General features: G+C 41.5%; 1 protein-coding gene across 1 annotated transcript in view; it reads right to left on the bottom strand.

The window, feature by feature from the left end:
* Window positions 1-22,451, bottom strand: part of adgrb2 (adhesion G protein-coupled receptor B2) — a 257,215-nt gene that overhangs the window by 17,449 nt on the left and 217,315 nt on the right. The window contains exons 25-34 of the mRNA XM_085395366.1: window positions 20,018-20,117; window positions 17,492-17,563; window positions 15,464-15,556; window positions 13,791-14,033; window positions 9,737-9,776; window positions 9,281-9,295; window positions 6,747-6,919; window positions 5,771-6,487; window positions 3,430-3,465; window positions 1,009-1,122 (exon numbers count right to left, since the gene is read on the bottom strand). Of these exons, the coding sequence (XP_085251492.1) occupies window positions 1,009-1,122; window positions 3,430-3,465; window positions 5,771-6,487; window positions 6,747-6,919; window positions 9,281-9,295; window positions 9,737-9,776; window positions 13,791-14,033; window positions 15,464-15,556; window positions 17,492-17,563; window positions 20,018-20,117 (1,603 nt within the window). The remainder of the gene's footprint in view (window positions 1-1,008; window positions 1,123-3,429; window positions 3,466-5,770; window positions 6,488-6,746; window positions 6,920-9,280; window positions 9,296-9,736; window positions 9,777-13,790; window positions 14,034-15,463; window positions 15,557-17,491; window positions 17,564-20,017; window positions 20,118-22,451) is intronic.

Here is a 22,451-nt window from a genome sequence, read left to right as displayed (position 1 = left end):
CTTTCGTCTGCTGCTAATGATGTATTAATGATTCACGGAGGCGTCTTTGTCTCATGTGCATAGGTACCCACCCAGGCACCCCCCATGGACACATACCTCGTGGCCTGTGCAGGCACACACACACATAGACACACACTTAAAAGAACATTTCCATACAGCACAAAGAAAATTAAACGGACACATTAGCCGGTTCGACACAAGCACAGACGAAACCATTTGTGCGTATGGACAGATGCTGTTGTTGTTTCTTTGTCTTTTATTTTCCCTTTCCTGTAATTAATTGTGGTGAGATAGTTTGGTAAGGAGTGACAAACAGTTTCACAGGTATTAAAACTGCAGCATTCGGATTTCATTAATCCGCTCTGATTGATTACCCCTCTGCTAAAAGCTCATGCGATCAACTCATTTGATAGGCTCTTAATAAGGCACCGAGCACAAGTGAAAATAAATGAGGTTCAGGCCAATTACATCAGGTACAAAAGTAATTTACAGTATGAAAGATGGAACAGAATGTGCCTCTAAAGAAATATTTATAAGGCAGTTAATGCTCAGTTCTTCGGGACTGTGATAATAAGTGTAACAATGAATTAATCAAGCGGCAATGAAAACACTGTATACAGTATTCACATTGCATTTAGATTTCCTTGTTAGCGCAAACAATGTTTTCACATTTCTAAGACAGCAATTTGCCATGAAAAAAGGAAACCATAATGAATACAGCTGCTTTCAAATCTACCTCATGTTTGTAAATGAGTGGGAGCTTTGCTCGGAATTTTTATGCCTATAATTGGCTGAAAGCTGCATTTACGAATAAATACAATGTCGCCACCACAGCGCTGATAATATTTAGTCATTGTTGACCACTTCCTTTGAAGCTAGTTATTGCGTCCCAGAAATGGCACGGAATGGGGGGTGTGGGGCGTTGGGGGTTTAAGTATTGTATAGGATAGGAGGTGGAGGTGCACGGGTGCAGTGGGTTCCCATCCTGCCTCGGGGCAATGATCTTACCTTGAATGTGGACATGGCTGGGTCCCTGCTATACCTGTCTATGGTGTGGAACTTGGACGAGTGGTTGAGCTCATGGTACAGCTCAGAATGTCTTTTGCGAGTGTGCATCACTTTCTGGAAGGGAAGAAAGGAAGGGACAGCAGAAATGAAGCAAATAGAAACAAACCAAAAAAAAAAAAAAAAAAAGAATGAAGGGAGGGAGAGCCGTGTAGGGACAGGCAGGGGGAATGAAAATGGGTAAAATGCTGAGGGACTGCAGTGATGCCAGCCATGAGAAGGGGGTTAGAGCGAGACACTGTCGATCGATTGCTGGCTCATGCTCATCCATTATCCACTTCCTCTGTCTTTAAGAATTTGGCAACTGTGAGTGCTGCAGAAGCGAGTCCTTTACATGAATATCTGGTGAAAATGAGTGACAAAAATGCCATTGTCACAGCCTGGTTCTTGCTAACTGGTGATCCTGTTAAATCAGGATTTCTTTTTTGTCAAACTCATTAAAAATCTAACAGATGGGCTAGAATTTAACTCTTACCCTCACTGAAATTATATTTGTCAAAAAACTGCCATCCCTGTGTTCCGAATGTGGCTGTCCCGAAGGGAGTTAAACCCGGATCTGTAATTCTCTGACAGCGAACTGCATTTGTCAGTGCCACTGCTGTCTCTCCGTGCTAATGGGCAGTGCTGGAGCTGCTCGGCGGTAGCTAATCGTCAAAGCAGCTTGTGAGGTTGAAAGTGACACAGGGGCAGGATGCCAGCACTCACACCCGCACACTTACTGGCCAGTTGGCGCTTAGCACTGGCTCCAATTACTTCAGAGTGGGTACTCTCATCTCTGCTCAGTTAGAAGGTGCTACTATCTCCTTGACTGACTACAGTTTTAGGTTTTCAAGAATCTCAAATGTAACATACAAAATAAAGAACAATCAACACCGGTGCATTATAGAAAAGGTTGGAAGTAAGGTTGCACAAACAGAGCTTAAGGGCAATTTTAAGCTAAGTTCTTCAATGGACCTAGGCTCGTCCAGCTAGGCCAGTTTGTCATTCTGTAAGATAAGCTACCATCTTGCTATGACTATACATACATTTAGGCTTAGTTAGGACCAGGGTTTATTCAAAATCTGCATTATACTGGTACAGTTACAGTTGGTACCTGCTAGACAGTAGCCCCTGCCTTCACACGACTTTTCCAAGTCCATTCTAAAGACTGGAGCCAACTTAGCACTAAAGACCAGGCTTAGTAAATACCAGTTGGAGCAACTGGTCCCACCATTTTATAGTGTCCGAAATAAAAGAGGGGATATACCAAATTGATCGCAATGTTTTCTTATTGAATGCTCTTTCTTTCAAGATATCCAGCTTGAAGTCAAATACTAAAGAGTATAAACTTAAGAGTATAAGGTATTACTTTTCCTGAAACACATAATTAGATTTCTAATTTGTTTAAGTATTCAGTATATTCGTAAAAAAGAAGTTCGCTTTTGACAGTCTAAAGGGATGAGCCAACTCTATCAATGGAGAAAAAAAAGCATGGTTGAAAATGGATTTACCTTTCATTAACTCATAGAAGTGTACACTTTGCTGTTTTAGAGGTTCTTCTATGTCTCTTTCTCAAAAATCAATAGTCAGTTGGTGTGAAAAGGGTTGCTTTCAAGGAGAGCCAGTTTCCTTGTTCATGCAGAAGCCACAGATGACTCCAGATAAATAGGCCAGATAAGTAAAATGATCAGCTGTAATCAGTGTTAGTAGCTTGTCCTCACTCATACCCTTTACGTTTAAATGTTATGTGTCCATGGCGGGAGGTGAATGTCCAGTCTCTGCATTGGCCAATACTCAAAGGAGTTCACAGGGAGGGCAGCAGTGTTACGAGATGGCTTGTATTTTATTGCATAGAGACTGGCGATTCACGGGACACTCGAGTCATTTTTAACACAAACATACTCACAGACACTGCCAAACCATCTCGTTCCAACAGATATAACCAGCAAACCAACTGCGGCCACATACGGTACGTGTCAACCCAGGACGGAATTACTAGTTTTTATCCAGACACAAGAAGCATTTTACTTTTGCTGTTTCTTCAACCAGGACCCCAAAAAAAAGACATGACAAACTCATTGGATTTAACTGTGCATGTCGTTTGGAAGGTTTGGTTTCCAGATTCAAATAACACATCCGCTTGTTCATAAAGACAGACTGTAGGTAGGGACAGCTTGACTGGCCAATGTTGGAGAAACAGCATACTATTTAAGATAAGTCTGAAACAGGTCACTGATCTGAGAGCAAGGGAGACACAGGAGCAAGGGAAGGGGTTTAGCAATGCGTTGTTTTTTTTTACTCCTCTAGGCGTTACTCAAGTCCTGGCAGAAGCACAAGAAAGCAGAGACAGGCTGATGACAGGGGGGATGAGGTCCGAGATCTTACCTCGAAGTCCAGTTCAGAGTACCGTACTCTTTTCCTCTGGAAGAGGAGGGGGGCAGGGGGAGAGAAGAAAGCATCAATGACCACCCCTCGACCACCACAGAATTCTCTTGATCTCAGTGTCTTTGTGGATCTTTCAGTGCCATTGTTCAGTAACAAAAGGACGGCTAATATTCACCGGCTGCCCAACATGATACAGACATTTATTTACAAATGTCATGGGAAAAAAAGGCAAATTGTTCAGCCTATTTCAACGTAATGAGATTAGTGGAGTGGAATAACCCAGAATTACAATGAAATATAATTTCTTGGCTCACATACCCTCAAATACAATCGCTACAGCCTTGGTGTAAATCGTCTTCTCTGCTATTTTTGGAGAATTTGTTGAAGACATCCAGATTAAAAAAGCTGCCACAAACATGTGAGGGATGTGTTTCATCCTCTAATCTTGTTTGGACCCCACCGCTCTCATCTTAAGTGCTTCTTTAGCTATAGTGAGTGGCACACAAGCCGCCAATTTAACAGCTGCAGACATTTCCAACTCATCTGGCCCCGACATTGCACTGAATTACATTCCATCTCTGACTTCCTCTCTGGCTCTCACTGTCTGCCAGATTTGCATTTGGCAGGGAGAGGAGCTGCTCTCTACAGTTAGTTAAAAGCAGTATTCATTCTTTGATAGGGCAGAGTTGCTGATCTGATGCTACGGCGGCCAAGGTTTTTAAAACGGAGAGAAATGCAAACAGATAGAGAGGCAAGTTTCTCCCGGGATGTCCTATTGCCTTTGAGAATTCAACCATTCCCTCTTTTATTATCGCGGAATCCTTACCTTAAACAGAGATATTCCATGATTGAATTAGCTTTGCAATATGGCAGGCATGCAACATGCATATACGTGTGCAGTATATTGCATGTTTTGATGGAAACACACAGAAAGCAATAGCTAACTCACTCATACAAAAATCATATGGGATTCTGTCCTTCTACACTTTGCTGTTCAGATGGCACGGTGGTGCTGCGGTGTTGTTCGTTTGAACTTGCTGGTTTCGATAGCACGATTATTGGATAGTATGCTTAGTGAGTCATTTTCACACTCTGATATACATCACTTGGAGTTTAAACATACAAGCTTCTGAATCAACAGTACATTTGACACCCTAAGTACTTTTTCACAATCTTTCCACGACACGTCTTCCTGTTGCAATTGGAAAGTAAAACACGGATTTAATCCTCAGAGGCACTCTCTGACATCCATCTCCGAATCAAACATATCCTAACAGGGTGAAATTGTAGCAGTAAATTACATCCGGTTTCTCTTCAGTTTTTTTTTCTTCTTTTTTCCATATTCATGAGTGGACTCGTTACTCATCTGACAGTGATTTTTTATGAGTCTTAATGACTCGTCCTTAAAGTCCTTTGCCCCGAGTGAAGTATTTTTACTTTTAGAGTGAAAATGTTGCATCCAATGTCTTTAATGAACCTTCAGCAGTCAGCAAGATGCCATTAAGGGAAGATCTAAAGTGTGTATTTGTGCATGTGACTATGTAAAGTATGTCAGTGAGTGTTTGCAAAAATTAAGGTGGGCTGAAAGACATTCACCAGGGAATTTTTTTTACTCTGATCCTGTCAGTCTTGGTCCATCTGCTGCAAAGCCCTGTACCATTAGGAAGTGGAGGGGGGTATCACACACATATTAAAATCACTCATACAGAGACACTAAACTATGAAGCTGTCTGTCATTATGAGAATAACTTATTTCAATGGTCATCCTCTCAAAGAGCAGCTATAAATACTACTCATCTGAAAATAGCAGCTGTTATAGCAGACTTATACTTAGGCACACAACTGTGTTATTATCACAGTGTACTGTTACTCTAGAAGATAGACAGCATGTATTAGAAACTCACGAAATTTGAACTAACACATTTGAAGGCCGCACTTACGGAACTATGAGGCATGTGAATAGACATTTTTCTTCTTTACACGTGTTTGGTATTGATAGATTGATGATAACAGTTAGTTTAGAAATGAAGACCATCTAGTTGTTCCTAAAGTTAAGTGAAATGTCAGATAGATCAAGATGTCTTACTTTTCCTGGTGTAAATGAACTTGTTTTGAGAGGACGGTCGATGCAATGAGTGGATCTGAATTTTTCTTTTTAAAAAAAAATGATTCCACAGGCATTAATGACTGTGAATCCTTCCACTCCTCTTTATCAACCCACTTATAACTTTACTTACATTATCACAACCTGAATAGCTATCACTGTAAAATTCAGGGAGACAGTGGAAAAAAACTCAACCAGCGTTGCCTTTATTCCCTTTGTCCTCAACCTATCACCCACCTCCAGGGATCCTGCTGAGAGGCTGGTGTTGGCATTGGTGCTGCCCAGGTTGCGTGGCAGGGTCCTGGTTCTCTCCACTGTTGTTCCCCCTGTCAGAATCTGTCTGACTGAAGGTCTCTGGCCCGGCTTTAGCTGCAAAGAATTCCCATGGGAATGCATATGTCCTCCATGGGAGTGCACAAGACCACCCTGAGGCATCAAGTGGCCCTGCCCATGGGGCAATGTTTTGATCGTCCCAAAGGAGCGGTTGAGGTTCATGGTGATGTTCATGTCACCCACACTGGATGGCACAAAATCTGCCGGATAGGCCTCACTCTCTGCCGGGTGAAGGGTCAGCGGAGAGGGAGGTGGCGGGAAGGGAGGATCCTCCACTGCAATGTTGAGAGGCTTGTCCTCACCCCCCAGTCCCAGGCCTCCTCCTTGGGAGGAGGGTGTTGCAGGTTTGAAAGTGACTGTCCTGCGAGGTAAGACCATGTAGTCCCCCTCTCCTCCACCACCCCCCTCTCCTCCGTCTCCCCCACCCCCTCCGCTTCCAGCACTTCCGTCCTGGGAGGTGTTGGATGAAGCCGGAGGTCGAGCCCAGCCCAGGCCACTCTCGGTGCACAGGTAGATCGGAGCGCCGCCGCGTTGCTGTCCCTGTTGTCTCTGCTGGTCCACATTCACTTCCTTCTTTAGGGGGGTCTCACTCAGCTCATTGAGGCCTCCCAGAGGTGGAACCTTGCAGATAAAAAAAACAAACAAAAAAACCCCAATAAAATTGTTTTTTTGCAAGCAGAATTTTTTTCGATAAACTATATTCTTTTTTATTTCTTTAGCAATCCCGCTTAACTTCATACGATGAGACACATTCCATCTCTTTTTGTCATGTTCAACTTCAAAATTGTGTTCAAAATTTAATGTTAATATAATGTCCAGCAGGAAGTTGAAAAATGAATGAGCTAATCTGTTTGGAAGTTTAGAAACTTTAATTGTGTACCTGTACAATAAGGTTAGGAGGGGGGATGTTCCCTGGGAGAGTGCTGAAGTTGACCCCTACTCCGCCCTCCTGATGGGCTGCCAGCTTAGGATCGTCCTCATCATCCAGGGAGATGCGGGAAAGGGTCCCAGTGATAGTGGCTGGGTTACAGGTGTTCACCTCTTTGAAAATGACTGCAGTGAGACGAGGGAGGCATAAGGATTTGGAAAGAGACAGCAAAGAGAATGGAAGATAGGCAAGAGATACGCGAGAAGGAATTTGGATAGTTGGTCAAAGGAGAAATATAGTGAAGGTGAAAAGTTTACAGGTGGGTGTGAATAGAGAAGGTGGGCGGGGGGGGGGGGGGGGGGGCAATTGGGTTGAGAAATAGATGTTGAACGGAGGAATAAATATATTTAATTCCAAAGAGAACACAACTGACAAGAGGTGTGCAACGCAGAGACAGACAGCATAAATTAAATTAAACTGATACTGAAATATACTTGCAGCTATAAAACAGCCTCAAGATACAATGCATCTCTAAAGAAAAATGTGATTTTCTCATGTTGTGCTTGGTATACAGTGACTGACTTTTTGTTTCTGACACTGTGACCTTAAATCTCAGAGTAATGTCCTTGGTGAAAAATGCTATGTAAAACCCAGTGCTTTTCTCTTGCCTGCTTTCACATACTGAGGTACATCTATATGCACTAGAGGAAGTGTTTTGAGCATTAACGTATGCGTGTGTTTCACAATACTGTTAATAGCACAACACAAAACCTGCTTGCAGTGGCTGTGAATTAGTTTTCATGCTCATTAATCATAAGAGAAGCTCAGACACTCCACACTTCTAGAAGAGTTACTGCATAACTAATCCGGACATGCTTATGAAAGACAATCTTCTGTCACAGCTATCATCAATCACACACACACACATATATCAAACCATCTGGAAATTCATGCCAGATATCATGCTCATTCTGTCACCATCAGAGGAGTAGATATTTACATGGCCCCAAATCCCAATTTTTAGACCAAAGTAGGAGCTCAGACTGTTTTCATACAAGCTGTATTGATTTAACAGAATGTCAGGCTAGACATTTGATCAAAAATTGAAGCCGGATCCTGCTGAGGGTGAATGCAGCAAAAGCACACTGGCTTACTACAACTGTCATTTCCTCTGTTCCATCATCCCGTTGGTGCAAACTGACAGGTTGGATTGGAACAGGTTTTGGAGAAATCTGACCAATCTGCTCCCATCACGTCTGCAACAAACAGTGGATGGCTCAGAGAAAGACCTATAGACGAATCCAGTGTTGTTTTTGTGTGTGTTGTGTTCTAAAGTACCGGTGCTGTTTTTTTGCTGATGCAGAGTGGAAGTGAAGACATTTACACTGACAATGAAAGCAAGGATATTTAAATTAATCACTGTCAGGGGGGCAGTGAAAGTAGTCGCTATGAATGTGGAAGTTAGTCTCAAAGGACCAGAGGATCAGAAATTAATTACTACATAGCCTTAGGGGGAAAAAAAGAACACAAATGTCTTGTGTGTGGAATACGTGTTATATACAACAGATTAACTGGTTTAAACCTAGCAGAAAGATTCCAGGTAAAGCCTGAGATCGATGTAATGACGTTACCTACTGGTGAAGCTTTAAGTAGGCGCTTTCAACCAGCGCTTTCTTGTTGTTATGAAAACCAGATGTAACAACCGAGGGGTTGATCTGACCGTGAAACCGAGGAAAGCAGCATGCTCGCTGGCCAAAAAGATGTGACTGGTGATGAGGATATAGTCAGTACTTCTCTTTTTTCACTTGAATGGTGATGATTTTAATTTTGTAACTCATAATAATGTATAATTTTACAACTTAACCTACCAATTTAGCCCATAAAGTTGTCATAAAAACGGTCACAAAGCCAGGAGCTAGTTTTATGGAAGTCTATGGGACAATAGCGATAGGAAAGGCAGGTTTAATGTCAACCTTTGCTGACTTGATTTTTGAGACGTGGAAGCTACATTCTACAAGTTCAGGGCCAAGAAGTTCAGTCACTAGTTTCAAGTATTATTCAATACATGAAGTTCATAAAAATGATAAAGCGGCATATGAGTTCTCTTGTGTTTCAGTGTGTAGCATCCATCGGTTTCTTGGTTAGATCTCGCCCGTGCTCATCATGTTTGGCCTCGAAACTCTAAGCTGCTTAGAGTGAAACTTTCAGAAGGCCTTTGCTGACACATACGTCAAGTCAGAATTGAATGGTCTACTTTTAAACTGGGGAACGTCTTATTACGCGAGTACTGAATGTCAGAAAGATAAGAAAGATGAGCTATTTGTACAGGTTTAAAGTTTGGCTAGAAAATATAGGAAGGCACCCACTAGAAATAGATACAGTATGTAGGGTGGTGCCATCATCAGCAAAGACACAATCAGACCCCAAAACTGTTCAATAGATGGAGTAAACGAATATGGCTTTCAGCTGGATTCGTCTATAGGAGCTCTTAGAGTTTACGGACACATCAGGCAGTATTTATTAGGTCAGTAAGGTGCAAAACTTACATGGGTGTCCTCTCTCTGCAAGGGTTTTGGGAGGGAGTGGAGGGGTGGGAGGGTGGAGTGACTCTTTGTTAATATTTCAAAGCACAACACACACTTATACTGTGGTACATCTGTAACACATCCAAACACCCACACAGGAGCATTGTCGACTAACGAGTGAAACAGGTCTGAACACATTGAGGAGTGTTATTATCATGCACAATTAAGCACAGTCTCATCCAAACATATGCTCGCTGAGCACTTATTGGGCAGAATCAGTGTGATTGATAAGGCATAATAATTTTCTGCGCCGAGATGTAGCGCATCATCTCCTGTCATTTCATCAACACATGCGGCAGCAAGCTAAGAATGAAACAGCTTGCAATGCTAATCCTGTGTGGGACAAAGGAACAGCGAAGAGAATGGAGACAAAAGGAGAAGGAGGGAAAGCGAAATCAGGTAGAAGGGAGAGCTCACCTGTTTGACAAGCCAAGTCAACGTCCTTCTCAAAATCCGTCTGACGTAGAAGGCGGGGTAGGCGGCGGGGGAGAGAGGAGGCACAATTAATTTGTGCATTCAGAGCAACAGGAAGCACACGAGTCCGAGCGAGCGACTGGATCTCAAATGGATATGATGTATCCAATGACTCTCATGCTCTGATTTAACTCTATAGAAAAGGACCTGATCCCAATCTGCCACTTTATATGAGTCAATTAGTAATCCTCTCCATAAACAGAACAAAACAAAACAAAAAAGATGCACTGAAAATGTTCCGTTTTTCCTTCTTTGCAATGAACTCATCCCAACGCCTTTTCTAACCAAAAAAAGAACAGAGGAAAAAGCTACATTTTGTCTAAGGCCTACACAACCGCTGCTTTTTTCGTGATGTTTATCAGTTCACAGCAGCATATCCAAAACAGACTTTGAGAGAGACGAGCAGAAGGCTGTGAGGTACGTAATGCTTCTGTATGCCTCATCAGTCACCTCGCTATCATCTGAATGGAAACAGGGACAGAAATTTACACAGCAGCTAAACTATTATCTGCTGTTCCAGCTGAAGCAAAACTTTGCAGCTTCCTAGCAAGGATGAGAAAAAATATATATAATGTTAGAATGCAATCCATTGACAGGAGCGAAGAAAACACAAACTTACACACAACACTGCTTTTAACCTGTACTCAATATTCAGATTTTATGTAGATAAAGTACTTCGGGCACAACCAAATCTGATGTTTAGTTGCTTTGATATCTCGTACTTCACTCGAGCGATGCAGGGCGGCACTGCTCCTTGGGGTAAAGAAACCCAGAGGCTGGTGAGTTGAATGAAGAAGCTCTCTTTCCAGAATGGCCACCACTCAAGTTTTTCTGAATTTTAGTAAAAATGAAGCCTATTGCTATGCAGATGCGATCCTCCCATTTCTCACTATAGAGCCTCGTCCCGTCCTCAGCGGGATTCACTTACAAAAGCCTTTGTTTGGATAATAAACTACAGATTTCAGACAGTTTGGCCATGCCACAGAGGCAAGGAGAAGAGGAAAAGGGCGGAAATGAAAAACTGAAAGAGAGAATGAGAGAGTTTGCAAAGGTCTCAAAGGAGCAGAAAAGCTCTTAGTACGCAAATCACCCGCAGCACCATAAATGGTTCTCTACTAAATGGACAAATGAGAATATTAAGAAAAAAAAACAAAAAACCAAAGCTCTCCTCTCTTTTTGTCTCTTTCATCCACATTGAGAAAAAAAAAACAAATCATCTTTATTCTAACCATTATGCACTCTCTCTGCAACTGCCTCACAGGTTACGTACACTGAGTCATCAACATCAACTAAATAATATAAGGGAACAGACTGCAGCATATACTGAGGGAGCACACGTTAATGTACACGTTCCTGTAGTCAGTCAAGTCTCTTAGACATCACAACTATTACTGCAGTACATACACTTAAAGGTGCGATATGTAAGAAACACAAACTTTGGTAAAACTACAACTTTGCTTCTTGCTAACAGTTAGCTTATAGCATCAGAGTGCACAGGGGTACAGCAAAAGGCAATTTGGGTCTTTACTAGAGCTCAACCGATATAGGTGTTTAAGACGGACACTGATGCTTATTGATTTTAAAAAGCTGAGATATTGGCCCTATGGCTGTATTTTTGTCAGGCTCTAGTCTTCACAGGTTTAATGTACATTAAAACATAACTAAGGGCTAATTATTGGACCTCTATGTACCTTTTTAAAATGTCAAAATATGACATATACGATCATATACGATCTTGTAATAGGACAAGACAGGTTACAAATCTGAGTACATTTCCAAGCATAGGTACAAAAATGTCTAAATCTAGAAATATCTACTTCTGTAACATTTCAAAAATGTCACCAGGGGTGATTTCCCTAAAGTACAAAAACACCCATCAAGAGTACAGTGGCAACTGTACCAAACCACTGTATCTCTGAATGTACAATATGGCTCTTTACTGTCCAACAGTGTGTGTGTGTGTGTGTGTATATATATATATATATATATATATATATATATATATATATATATATATATATTAGGGGTGCAACGATACACAAAATTCACGGTTCGGTTCGGTTCGATAGTTTGGTGTCACGGTTCGATATTTTTTCGATACAAAAAAAATGTTCATGCCTTTTTAATTTGTCATTTATTAAAATTATAAATATATATTTTAACTCAAAAGTACAGTTTTTAAATTTAACCCTAACCCTTGTGCGTGTTTTTTATTTTGACAGCGAATGCGCACCTGCGGACCACTTATGTGCAGCCCTGGTTATTTAGCTCATCATATTGCAGCCACAGAAATTCTTTTGTCCATGAAACCATAAAGCTGCACTTTCTTTTTGCCTTATAGTCTGATTTGTCATAACTTCTCCGTTTTGTGGTAAGCTTTTCTTTGGCTGTCACTTCTTCACCCTGACCTGTCTTATTTGGCTCAGCAGAACTGAAATGCTTTTACACGCTCACTCACATAAGCTCAGCGATTCTCTGCACGATCAACCGCTCACATGTTTAAGCTGCGGGAGATTTCACTTGTCATGTTTGCATAGTAAGCTAACGATTAATAAGACGATGTCAGAGGAATTGGTGCACAAATTATCATCACTCACAGATCAGTACTGTCGCTCTCTATACACAGTTCGCACGATTGCAAAGTGAAAGCAAAAAAACAAGCGCAAATTCAAACGCGACTTCAATATGTCACATATTGACAGTGGCTCACCGATGCCAATGACATAATTACCCAGCTACATTTCCGAAAGAATGCAAAAGCATTGACATATATTTTTCCTTCCTACAATAGCCCGACTGAAAAAATCGCTAGCTCCGGGACATCGGGCTAGCGATATTGCAAGCCCTGTATCTGATTGAGGAATCACTCATCTTTGGAAAAGAGAGTTTATTACAGAGAAATGTCTCTTTCCAAAATAAAAGCTATACTATCCGCTTCTTCTGGGCTATATTCTCAGCAGCATAAGGAGAATCATGTGCTAACAGCTGTCTAAATGACTCGGCTAAAGTTAGTAGCATGCTTGCTTTTTTTTGTCTGCTTCCACTTGTCTTTGCACTACGATGATGTCGGCGTAAATGTGCAGTCATATTCGTTGTGTTCCCACTAGTGCTTTCAGGTTAATCTGGTTGAAATGACCTTAACGCCACAACACGGCAAATCTCCGTTAACGAGCTACCGCCGATCACTCCGTGCATGGGGCTAGACGGCCAACACGTTAACGAGCTAACTGCGCTAACACACTAGTTCACACCAATGTAATTGAGCATTGCATGGCACATTCAACATACTGTTTTACTTTAGTCCATGACTCGCTTACCTTCAGGGTCATACGTCACATGAAAACCAAAATAATTCCAAACGCCAGATCTGAATGACGTTCAATTTGCCTGTTGTAAGGAGAGCTTAACTTCTGTCTCGCTAGCTTGCCCTGCGCTTCTCCTTCTGACTATACTGTCTGTGTTGAGCGCTCAGTGGATCTGCGCTGGACAGTGCAGCCTAGGCGGAGTAGTCGAACACAGATTCACTGAGCGCTCAACACAGACAGCATCGACAGAAGGAAAATTGATAAAATAAATTACAAATGTTGTATTGTTCGATACATATGCGTACCGAACCGAAAGCACTGTATCGAACGGTTCAATATCGATACGAATATCGTTGCACCCCTAATATATATCTATATATATACACAAATCCTAAAGTGTATTTTTCTTGGGTTGGGCTTATTTTGCTATTTCAGAGCACAGTAATGGTAGGGCTTTCACTGTTTCCCATCTTTCCATTAAGTTAAGAGACTGCTTACAGTAGCTCCAGAAAGCTCCAAAGCAGTGAGTGTTGAGTGGTTAACATTTTCTCATCCATCTCTCAGGAAGAACCTGTCAAAACGCTCAAGTAATCCTGTAGCATTTATTAATAAATGTTGCTTTACATATTGCACCTTTTCTACTTACGGATTTGACTATTTCTACCAACAATGGGGTTTTTTTGGTTACATACTGGTTGGCTGCTGATGTGATTATGGGCGTGGTTATGGTTGTTGTTGAGGATGGGGGTATGCTCATTAACATGGCTCAATGCGTGGCTGTGGTTGCCATGGGTCAGACTGTGGTAACAGCCTTGCTGGGATGTCTGGTGGCACGCTGGTGGGAGCGGCTGTGCGTGGCAACCTGATAAGCACAGTGATGTGCCGTAACGCAAAGACCCGCTCTGCTTTCCACAGGCGCTCACATTTGCACATTTCTGATGATATATATAAAAAAAAGAATTAATGAAAAACATAAAGTTGAAATGTTAAAAGAGGACATCTAACCAGCTTTGCAAAGAACAGTGCTGATTTTTAATCAGAATTTAGCTAATCAAATAAATTTCCAAAGACAGCTTTGATTCCGTTTTAACAAGAGGGTGTAGCTGCAGTTCTACATCTTTACGCTGACTCTAAATGTCAAGGGTTTAACATGCTAATGAGATTTGTGAATATACCAAGAGCACCTGAGAGAATGGTGTTCACTGTAATTATGATGCAGCTATAACTGGTGGCAACCTCGTCAAATTATCCATCACAATTAATGTTCTCAAGGGTGCTGCGTCTCTCACACAGCTGCTCTCCGTGCATATGTGCAGTCTGAAAAGACATCCTCAAAGTCGCACGTATTTAGACAAGAAAAGTTAAGAAAAAACAAGAGCACCTGTCTGTCTAATGCACTGTCGCTGGCACACTGATGAGCCAACACACACCATGATAATACAGTTTACCCAAAATTAAACATTCCAGTTAGACTGTAAAGGAAAACAGAGAGTGAGAGTGTGGCGCGATGGCTTCATTGAGCAGAGCGATGGCTCCAAAGTTTAATCTTGAAAACCTCAGAGGAGCATTCAGAAACCCATAATCGTTACCGCAAACAGGTCTGAGGGAGAAATAAAGGGAATAGAGATGAGGGCTGCTCATTCTCTCATGGTTGTGGTGTTACTATACTGTCATTGCTGGGGCAGGTCAAGTCTCTATGATTTATCACACTATTAATAACATCTGGAACGCACACAATAACCTTACAGCTTATAGCTCTGCGGTCTTTTAGAAAAAAGAAAAAAGATGAAGGACTTTCAGTTAGAAGAACATAAAAGTGCTGAAATGTCTGTTGTGATAAAATATGATTAGAGGCTGTGATGTATAGACCAACAAGCTCCCACTCCCGAGTTGTCACACACTGATGCCTGGTGAGGACCGGACGATTTCACAACAGCTTTATTTCAATGCGCAGGTTAGTCCAACTCAGTTTGTCGGGTGTCTTTCAGTGCTCGTATGTCAAAAGACGGGAGTGAGAATATGTTTTAACAGCAAATGACAATGAAATGATATAATAGCAGGGGACTGTAGGTGAAACAGCAGACATTAGTTTCAGGCTGGAAACTAGACAAGCTTCAAGTGAAATTTCATTTTTCTGGGATGATGTCACATATAAAAAAAAGACACTGCTTAATGCATGAACCCCTGTTAAGGTAAAGATGGTTAAGGAGAAAACGAGAAAGCCAGGTGCGAGTTTGATCACGTCTATAATGGCATCATGCTTCGCTCTGCTGGAATTGGAGCTCGCGGGGAAAAGCTTCAGCCTGGTTAATGTTAGTCTGAGGCAAATGGACTGCAATGTGGGATGAAATGGAGTGCTATTCACCATGATCTGCACCTGTCCATTCTTGCAGGAGTCTGGTGAGTTTTCGCTGTCGTCTTTACATCCCCCCATTCGACAGCGCACTGCGTCCTGCACCTGGGGGTTGGAAGGGGGATGCGGGAGAGGGTAGGGTGGAAACAGAGAGAGGGAAGGAGGGGCGGGGAGGATGATGAGGGAGAGGAAAAGATGATGCAAAGGAAAGAAGTTAGTGGAGGAACTTTTCCTTAAGTTAGTTTGGCAAACATTGGAGCGTGGGGACCATGCTCCTTAAACAACGTACATGCTTCATCTATATCGCCGCAATGGCAAGTGTACGGTGAATACCAACTTATGCAAAAAGTCCCATTGTTCATGAGGAAACTCGGCTTGCAGATTATATAACAGTTATAGGAGCGGTATAGAAAGCTCATAGAATACTTTGAAAGTGAAAAATTTGAGCCTAGTGATTACTGTTCACAGCACTAATTAAAATTAACAGCACGGTATGTACTGTAGATGTTCTAAACCCGAGGCCTTTCCTGTGCTATGCTGTTTTTTCCTTATCCTCCCACATACTGTATCTAAGTAAACACACACCAGCGCGCTGTCAAAGGGCCGCTCCTTGTAACAAAGAACAAATCCCCCCCCTATCGCGATCTGTATTACAGGTATCCTGGTTAGTTGCTGAGGAAGTAGCAGCACATCGGGCGGTCTCCTCGTCTATGTACGCGAGTGGACTGCGTCCACGTCTGCATGGACTGGTTTATCCCCTCCATTGTTTCATTTTGTTTATTATTTCCTTTTATATCCATACTCATCCTCAGTGGCCTTTGTTGCCTGTTCTGTGTTAGTGCGCGAGTGTTTGTGTGTATGTGAGTGCGTGCACTGGCACCCAATGCACCTCATTTCTACTTCAAAGAGAAATGCCCTACTATGGATACCTACCTCTCTCTCTCTCTCTTTCCACATTCCTCTCTATTTCCTCCTCCCCCACTATCATCCCCTGCTTCGCTTCTAAATCACAGTTTCCTCTCACAGATCTCTGCGTGCGTTCCCTTCCTCACCACCTAACTTTAACTTAGTTCCTCCATCACAAGACGCTCCCCTTTCTGCCGTTTACATAATATCACACTTTATGCTACCTTCTCTCTGTTTTTGTTGCACTGTAATACATCCTGATCCCCCCCACCCTCCCTCTATTACTTCCTCCGTTGCGGCACTCCCCTCTGTCTGTTGTTCTGCAGCTACGAAGGATTTACGCTCACTCTTGCAAGAGGATTTTCATACATTTACAATAAATAATTCCTGGATTTACGGTACCCTGATCCCTGCCGCTTTTGTGGTATTGATTTAATGCAGCTAAGCATTCAGAGCATTTAAAAATTCACTTACAGTATGCAGTTCGTTCAATATCATAATGATCTCTTTGACAGAGGTTGCGTTGCGCGCCGCGTACATGCATCGGAAACAGATGACATATTTACAGTTATGGAAAACTGATGACATTGTAAAATCCATTAATTGTAGCCAGAGCAGTTGTGAGCGATGCCATATTGAATAAGTGTACACACACTGGCATGTGTGCCATTGTCTGTCTCAAGGGCAAGAATACATGTATGTCCATAATGAGTTTAAAATCCGGGATCCCTGGGGACACAGTAAAGCCTGTGGCAAACAGGCACTTGGGGCTATTAGTTAGGGACTTATCGTCTTATTTCATACAGCATCATAGTAAGCTCCTTAAAGCAGACTTGGATCAGATGGACAATGCCGCACTATCCTACTGCATTATGAAGAAGTAGTGCCGCAGCACAGGACATGAATACCGTGCTAATCCTTCTCGCGTCTGATCCGCTTGTGTTCTGACGTGACTTCATACTGACCCCAGAAGCTAACATGACATTTAAGAAAATGAATCCCGGCATCCCAGCAAAGCCAGCGACTATCTCCGAGTTCACTGTGTGCTGCAGAGTTAGAATAAATTCAAAAAATGCGTGGCATCCACACAACAAATGCTCAACAGGAGGAGGGGGAGGAAGAGACTGGACTCACCTCTCGGCGCATGGCGCAGTGGACGGTGATGATAACAAAGCCTTGAACAGAGTCAAAGACGGCAAAGAGAACCTAGAGGAGATAAATGAGATGCTCCTGTTAGTTAGTGCACATTTGTTTAATACTGCAGTGGTTCTAAAACATTTTAAACCATGGCATCCCCCTTAATTTTAAGTTGTTTTATATTACTGTGCAAATGCTTAAACTTCAACAAACCATTGAATGAAATAAATGCAAGCACATATTAACTAACTGTATCGTACTTGTTGCCTTCAAAAGTAAAATTAGCTGAGAGTGCAAAATTTAAAATATTATAATATCCGCACTTGAATTCTCTGTAGTGTACCACATGGTGCTGTGGCACCCACTCTATTGTTATTTTGTGTTGTAATGAATCATTAGAGAAACCCTCATATAATAATAATAAATCATCACAGTCAATACTCTCACTCACTGTTTGTGTTGCTTACTTGTGATCTTGACAGTGGGAATTGCTTGTTTTAAAGTAAAATAAGATTATTTTCATATTGACCTATTTTTCCACTGGCCGGTTCTTTATTTATACATGATATTATTTGTCCCCATCCATCCATCCATCCATCCATTCGCTTCCGCTTATCCTATTATTTGTCCCCAAATTTGCTAATTTGTCAAGATATGAGACTCGAACATGTAGACTGGGAAAAACAAAAAGTCTCTATTTTTTATGGTTGTTTCATTTTAACAGTGAGAGACAGAATATTACTTAAAAATCCAGAAAAAAACACATGAAACTCATTTGCATCTCTTTGAGTGAAATATGTATTTGACCAGAGACATTTATTTGTAGTTAGTCACCAGGTTTGCGCACATCTCAGGAAGATTTTGGTCCATTCCTCTTTACAGAAACTCTAAACCCTTTAAATTTGGCTTTGGGTTGTTTGGAGGAAGAATCAGCTTCCTCCACAGATAGGACTGAGATCTGGGCTCCATGACCTTACCTTGTTCTTTCTTTAGCCACTATTTTGTTGCTGTGGAGACATGTTTTGGGTCATTGTCATGCTGGAAGTCCCATCCAATTCAATTCAATTTTATTTATACAGCACCAAATCACAACAACAACAGTCACCTCAAGGTGCTTTATATTGTAAGGTAGACCTAACAATAATATATATAGAGAAAAACCCAACAATCAAATGACCCCCTTATGAGCAAGCATGTTGGCAACAATGGGAAGGAAAAACTCCCTTTTAACAGGAAGAAACCTCCAGCAGAACTAGGCTCAGGGAGGGAGGCAATCTGCCGTGACTGGTTGGGGTGTGAGAAGGAAGGCAGGATAAAATACATGCTTTGGAAGAAAGCCAGAGATTAATAACACGTATGATTCACTGCAGAGAGGTCTATTAACACATAATGAGTAGGAAAGGTGACTGAAGAAGAAATACTCAGTCCATCATGGGAATCCCCCAGCAGCCTACACCTACTGCAGCATAACTAAGGGAGGATCCACGATTCACCTTCAGTGTTCTGGCTTAGGGAATGAGGCCCTGTCCACTGGTTTCTCAGTGCAGTGAGGTTTTCCTGTACCCTTAGCAGAAATACAGTCCCAAAGTTTAATGTTTCCACCTCTGTGCTTGATTGTGGGGATGGTGTTCTTTGGGTCATGCTCAACTTTTCTCTTTCAAACTTAAGATGCGCCTTCATGAGCAGGGGGACTTGTAATCCTGCAACATTTCAGTCCATTATTGGGGAATGTGTTATCCGTAGTGTTCCTGGTGACTGCGGTAAAACTTCCTTCAGATCATTAACAAGCTCCTCCCGTGTAGGTTTAGGCTGATCCACCACCTATCTCATGATCATCCTCACACTATGAGCCATGATCTTGTACGGAGCTCCAGACCGAGGACAAATGATGATTATTTTATATTTCTTCCATTTCTGAATATTTCCACCAGCAGTTGCCACATTCTCACCAAGTTTTTTGCCATTGGTCTGACGTCCTTTTATAGCTCTTTGGTTGTGGAGAGGTTGGGATGGAAAAAACTGATTAAGTGGACCGATGTGCTTTATGCACATAACAAGTGGAGATCAGGACTATCTATAATTGATTGACTGATTGATTATATATGATCTGCACACAGCCTATCTGTGAAAGCCATAATTCTAAGTTTAGGGGATCAAACGCTTATTTCACCAAGTCACATGAAAATAAATTTATAACATAATCTGATATGTTTTTTTCTGGATTGTTGGTTGATATTCTATCGCTCTACTGATATAAAAATAGAAACTGTTTATTTCTTCATAAGTGAGCAAACTCACAAATTCAGCAGGGGATCAGATAACTATTTCCAACACTGCATCTTTATCGTTTGACTATTCAAGAACAAACAGCAGTGAATGTGCAAATACTTCATCTATATCTGTGACACAGCAGGTGTTTCTTAAACTTTCAGAGGGCTCCCACCATTTAAAAGCAGCTTATCCATGGTGTCTCAAAGCTACAGATGAGTGTCTTGCATGCATTGGTGTTGTGAGACACATCACCTGGAAGAGTGTGGAGCGCCGGTCAGTTATGGCCAGGACCGCTGACATCCAGGTTAACGCTAGCAGCGGGAGAACCACACAGGAGCTCCACAGAGATGCCCTGTCAGAGAGGAAAGAAGGAGACAGAAGTCGGGGCAGAGGAGGAGGAAAGGAGGGAATGAACAAGGGATTCAGTCTCAAACCAAACCAGATGAGTCATATCTGGTAAGTCACATAACTCAACTTCTCACACACATACACTCATGTAAACATGGAGATGAGGCATAGTTTCACAGCAGTGGGCAATTTGAAACTGATTGGCACACTGGGATTTGAATCAGACTTAATATTCCCACCGATAAATGGAAGATGATGTGTAATCATGTAGATAGTTTTGGACTGGCAGTTGCTCACAATTACATAGTTGATGCACACTAAGTGCCATGCTGGTAGACTGTGAAGACAATGGGCAGAAGCCCACCGAGGAGGGGGAAGACAAGTCACTGACAAGTACTGACATCGGGTTTCTGAGGTACAAGAATGTGTGTGCATGTCTGACTGTAACAGCACCACAAAGATAGACACCAATTTAAAATGTTCATGCTGTCTGAGCACATATTCACGGTTTTATAACTGTCCAATAAAAAAGACGGACAGCTCCGTCTAGCCACATGGAAAAATACGCAAGTCCCCGTTGATGTGCAAAACGAGCAAAAGCGAATAAAGAACAATAAATTATAGTGATGTATCTGCTCTTCTCCTGTGAACTCCCTGTGGTGCTGACTGCGGTTGTAACCAAACGTCATAATCCAGCAGAGCAACAAACTCCAAGAAATTTTTACATACAAGAAATAAAAATAATGAGAGTAAAAAAGAGGTATGATTCATATGAATTGAATGTTCCATAAGACTAATAAAGCTGATCCTACGTTTTACATATTAAAGTAGCATTTTTGCCCATCACTAATAAATCAATCTTGTGTGGGTGTGTGTTCTTTGCCTTGACAGCTTATACAGTCGAGCTAGTGACAATCTGTCAGGTAAATGTCAAAGTAAGCAAGTAAGTAAACCACCTGAAGTCCAATATGACTTGTATATGTCTGAGACTTAGGTATAAGGAACAATGACTATAGTCAGGGGTGCACATAAGTGGTCCGCAGGTGCACATTCGCTGTCAAAATAAAAGACGTGCACCAGATAAGAAGTTGCCACGAGCGTTTGCGTACATATAAAAGGGACTGTTTTTATCCGCGAGAGTGGGATTTTCACGGCATATTCTGCACCACATCTCTGTGCGTTCATCATTTGTTTGAAGCCAGCTCGCCTCCTGCAACCACTTTTCCGAGAATACGCGCTTCTTTTGCGGTTCGAACTCCTTCTGACATTTCTTTGGAGGTGGAGGAAAACCAAAGTAATAGCTTAAAGGAGCTTGCTTATTCGAAAACTTTAAGAGTTCTAAACAAATGTGTGTCCTCCTCCAGAAAATCTTATGTACGCAAATGCGCGTTACAACTTCTTATCTGGTGCGGGTCTTTTATTTTGACAGCAAATGTGCACCACTTATGTGCACCCCTGACTATTGGATGGTTTGGAAATTCATACAAGTTTGCTATTCTACTTCTTTTCTGAGCCAATATGTAACGATAAAGTCGACTTGTCTTTAGCAAGGATCTAGGCAACTGAAAAACATGAAAAATAACCCTGAGTGTGAAAGTTTACAGGTCTTCCTGATTATGAAACCATTAAAACAATCCTCAGAACAGAAGAAACAATCCAGTGTTTGAAAAGAAACTGCTATGAATCTTTTTTTAGCAAAGCTCAGCAAAGAAAACACATCTAACAAGACATTTAAGATTTTTTTTAAGTGATTTTTTTATTTTATTTTATTGCCTTGATTTTTAGTATTATTGTTATTAGTAGCAGTCTATGTATTTCTTTTTAATCAGTTTTATTAATGGTTACAATGAGATTTGAATTGTAAATAATCTTATTTGTCTTACTTGGCCTTTGTGCAGCCCCTCAGCTCACAAATTTTTTTAAACAAGCCGTTTTAACTCTTCTTCATCTGTTTAAATCAACTTTTTTTGTTTGTTTCTGATTGGCCTGCCCATTAAAAGCAGACGGTGGGTGGGGCTTATGTGTTCACAGAGAGAAATCTCTTTTTTGTCATTATAATAAGAATGACACCTTATTAAACACATACACCACTAAACTTATATCACTAAACTTGGAGCCAGGTTTTCCTTTTTCTCACATGTACGTGATATTACGTGTGTTACTGTGAATATTTACTTGATCTGGTTAATATGAAATCCACGTTTATGCAAGTACACTACCCAAATAGTTTGCTTCATTAACAACCTTTCTGAACATTTCGTAACACAAACATGATTAAAACAAACTTCCAAATATGGTTCACAAATATAGCTTGACAGGGGTCAGATTTGCTTAGTGC

Source organism: Rhamphochromis longiceps, linkage group LG22 (assembly GCF_057381845.1).
Source record: "Rhamphochromis longiceps isolate RC_006_pf linkage group LG22, R_longiceps_female_GT1.1, whole genome shotgun sequence".
Classification (NCBI taxonomy): Eukaryota; Metazoa; Chordata; class Actinopteri; order Cichliformes; family Cichlidae; genus Rhamphochromis; species Rhamphochromis longiceps.
The sequence above is the reverse complement of the archived record's forward strand: the minus strand, read 5'-3'. Positions and strand labels throughout refer to the sequence as shown.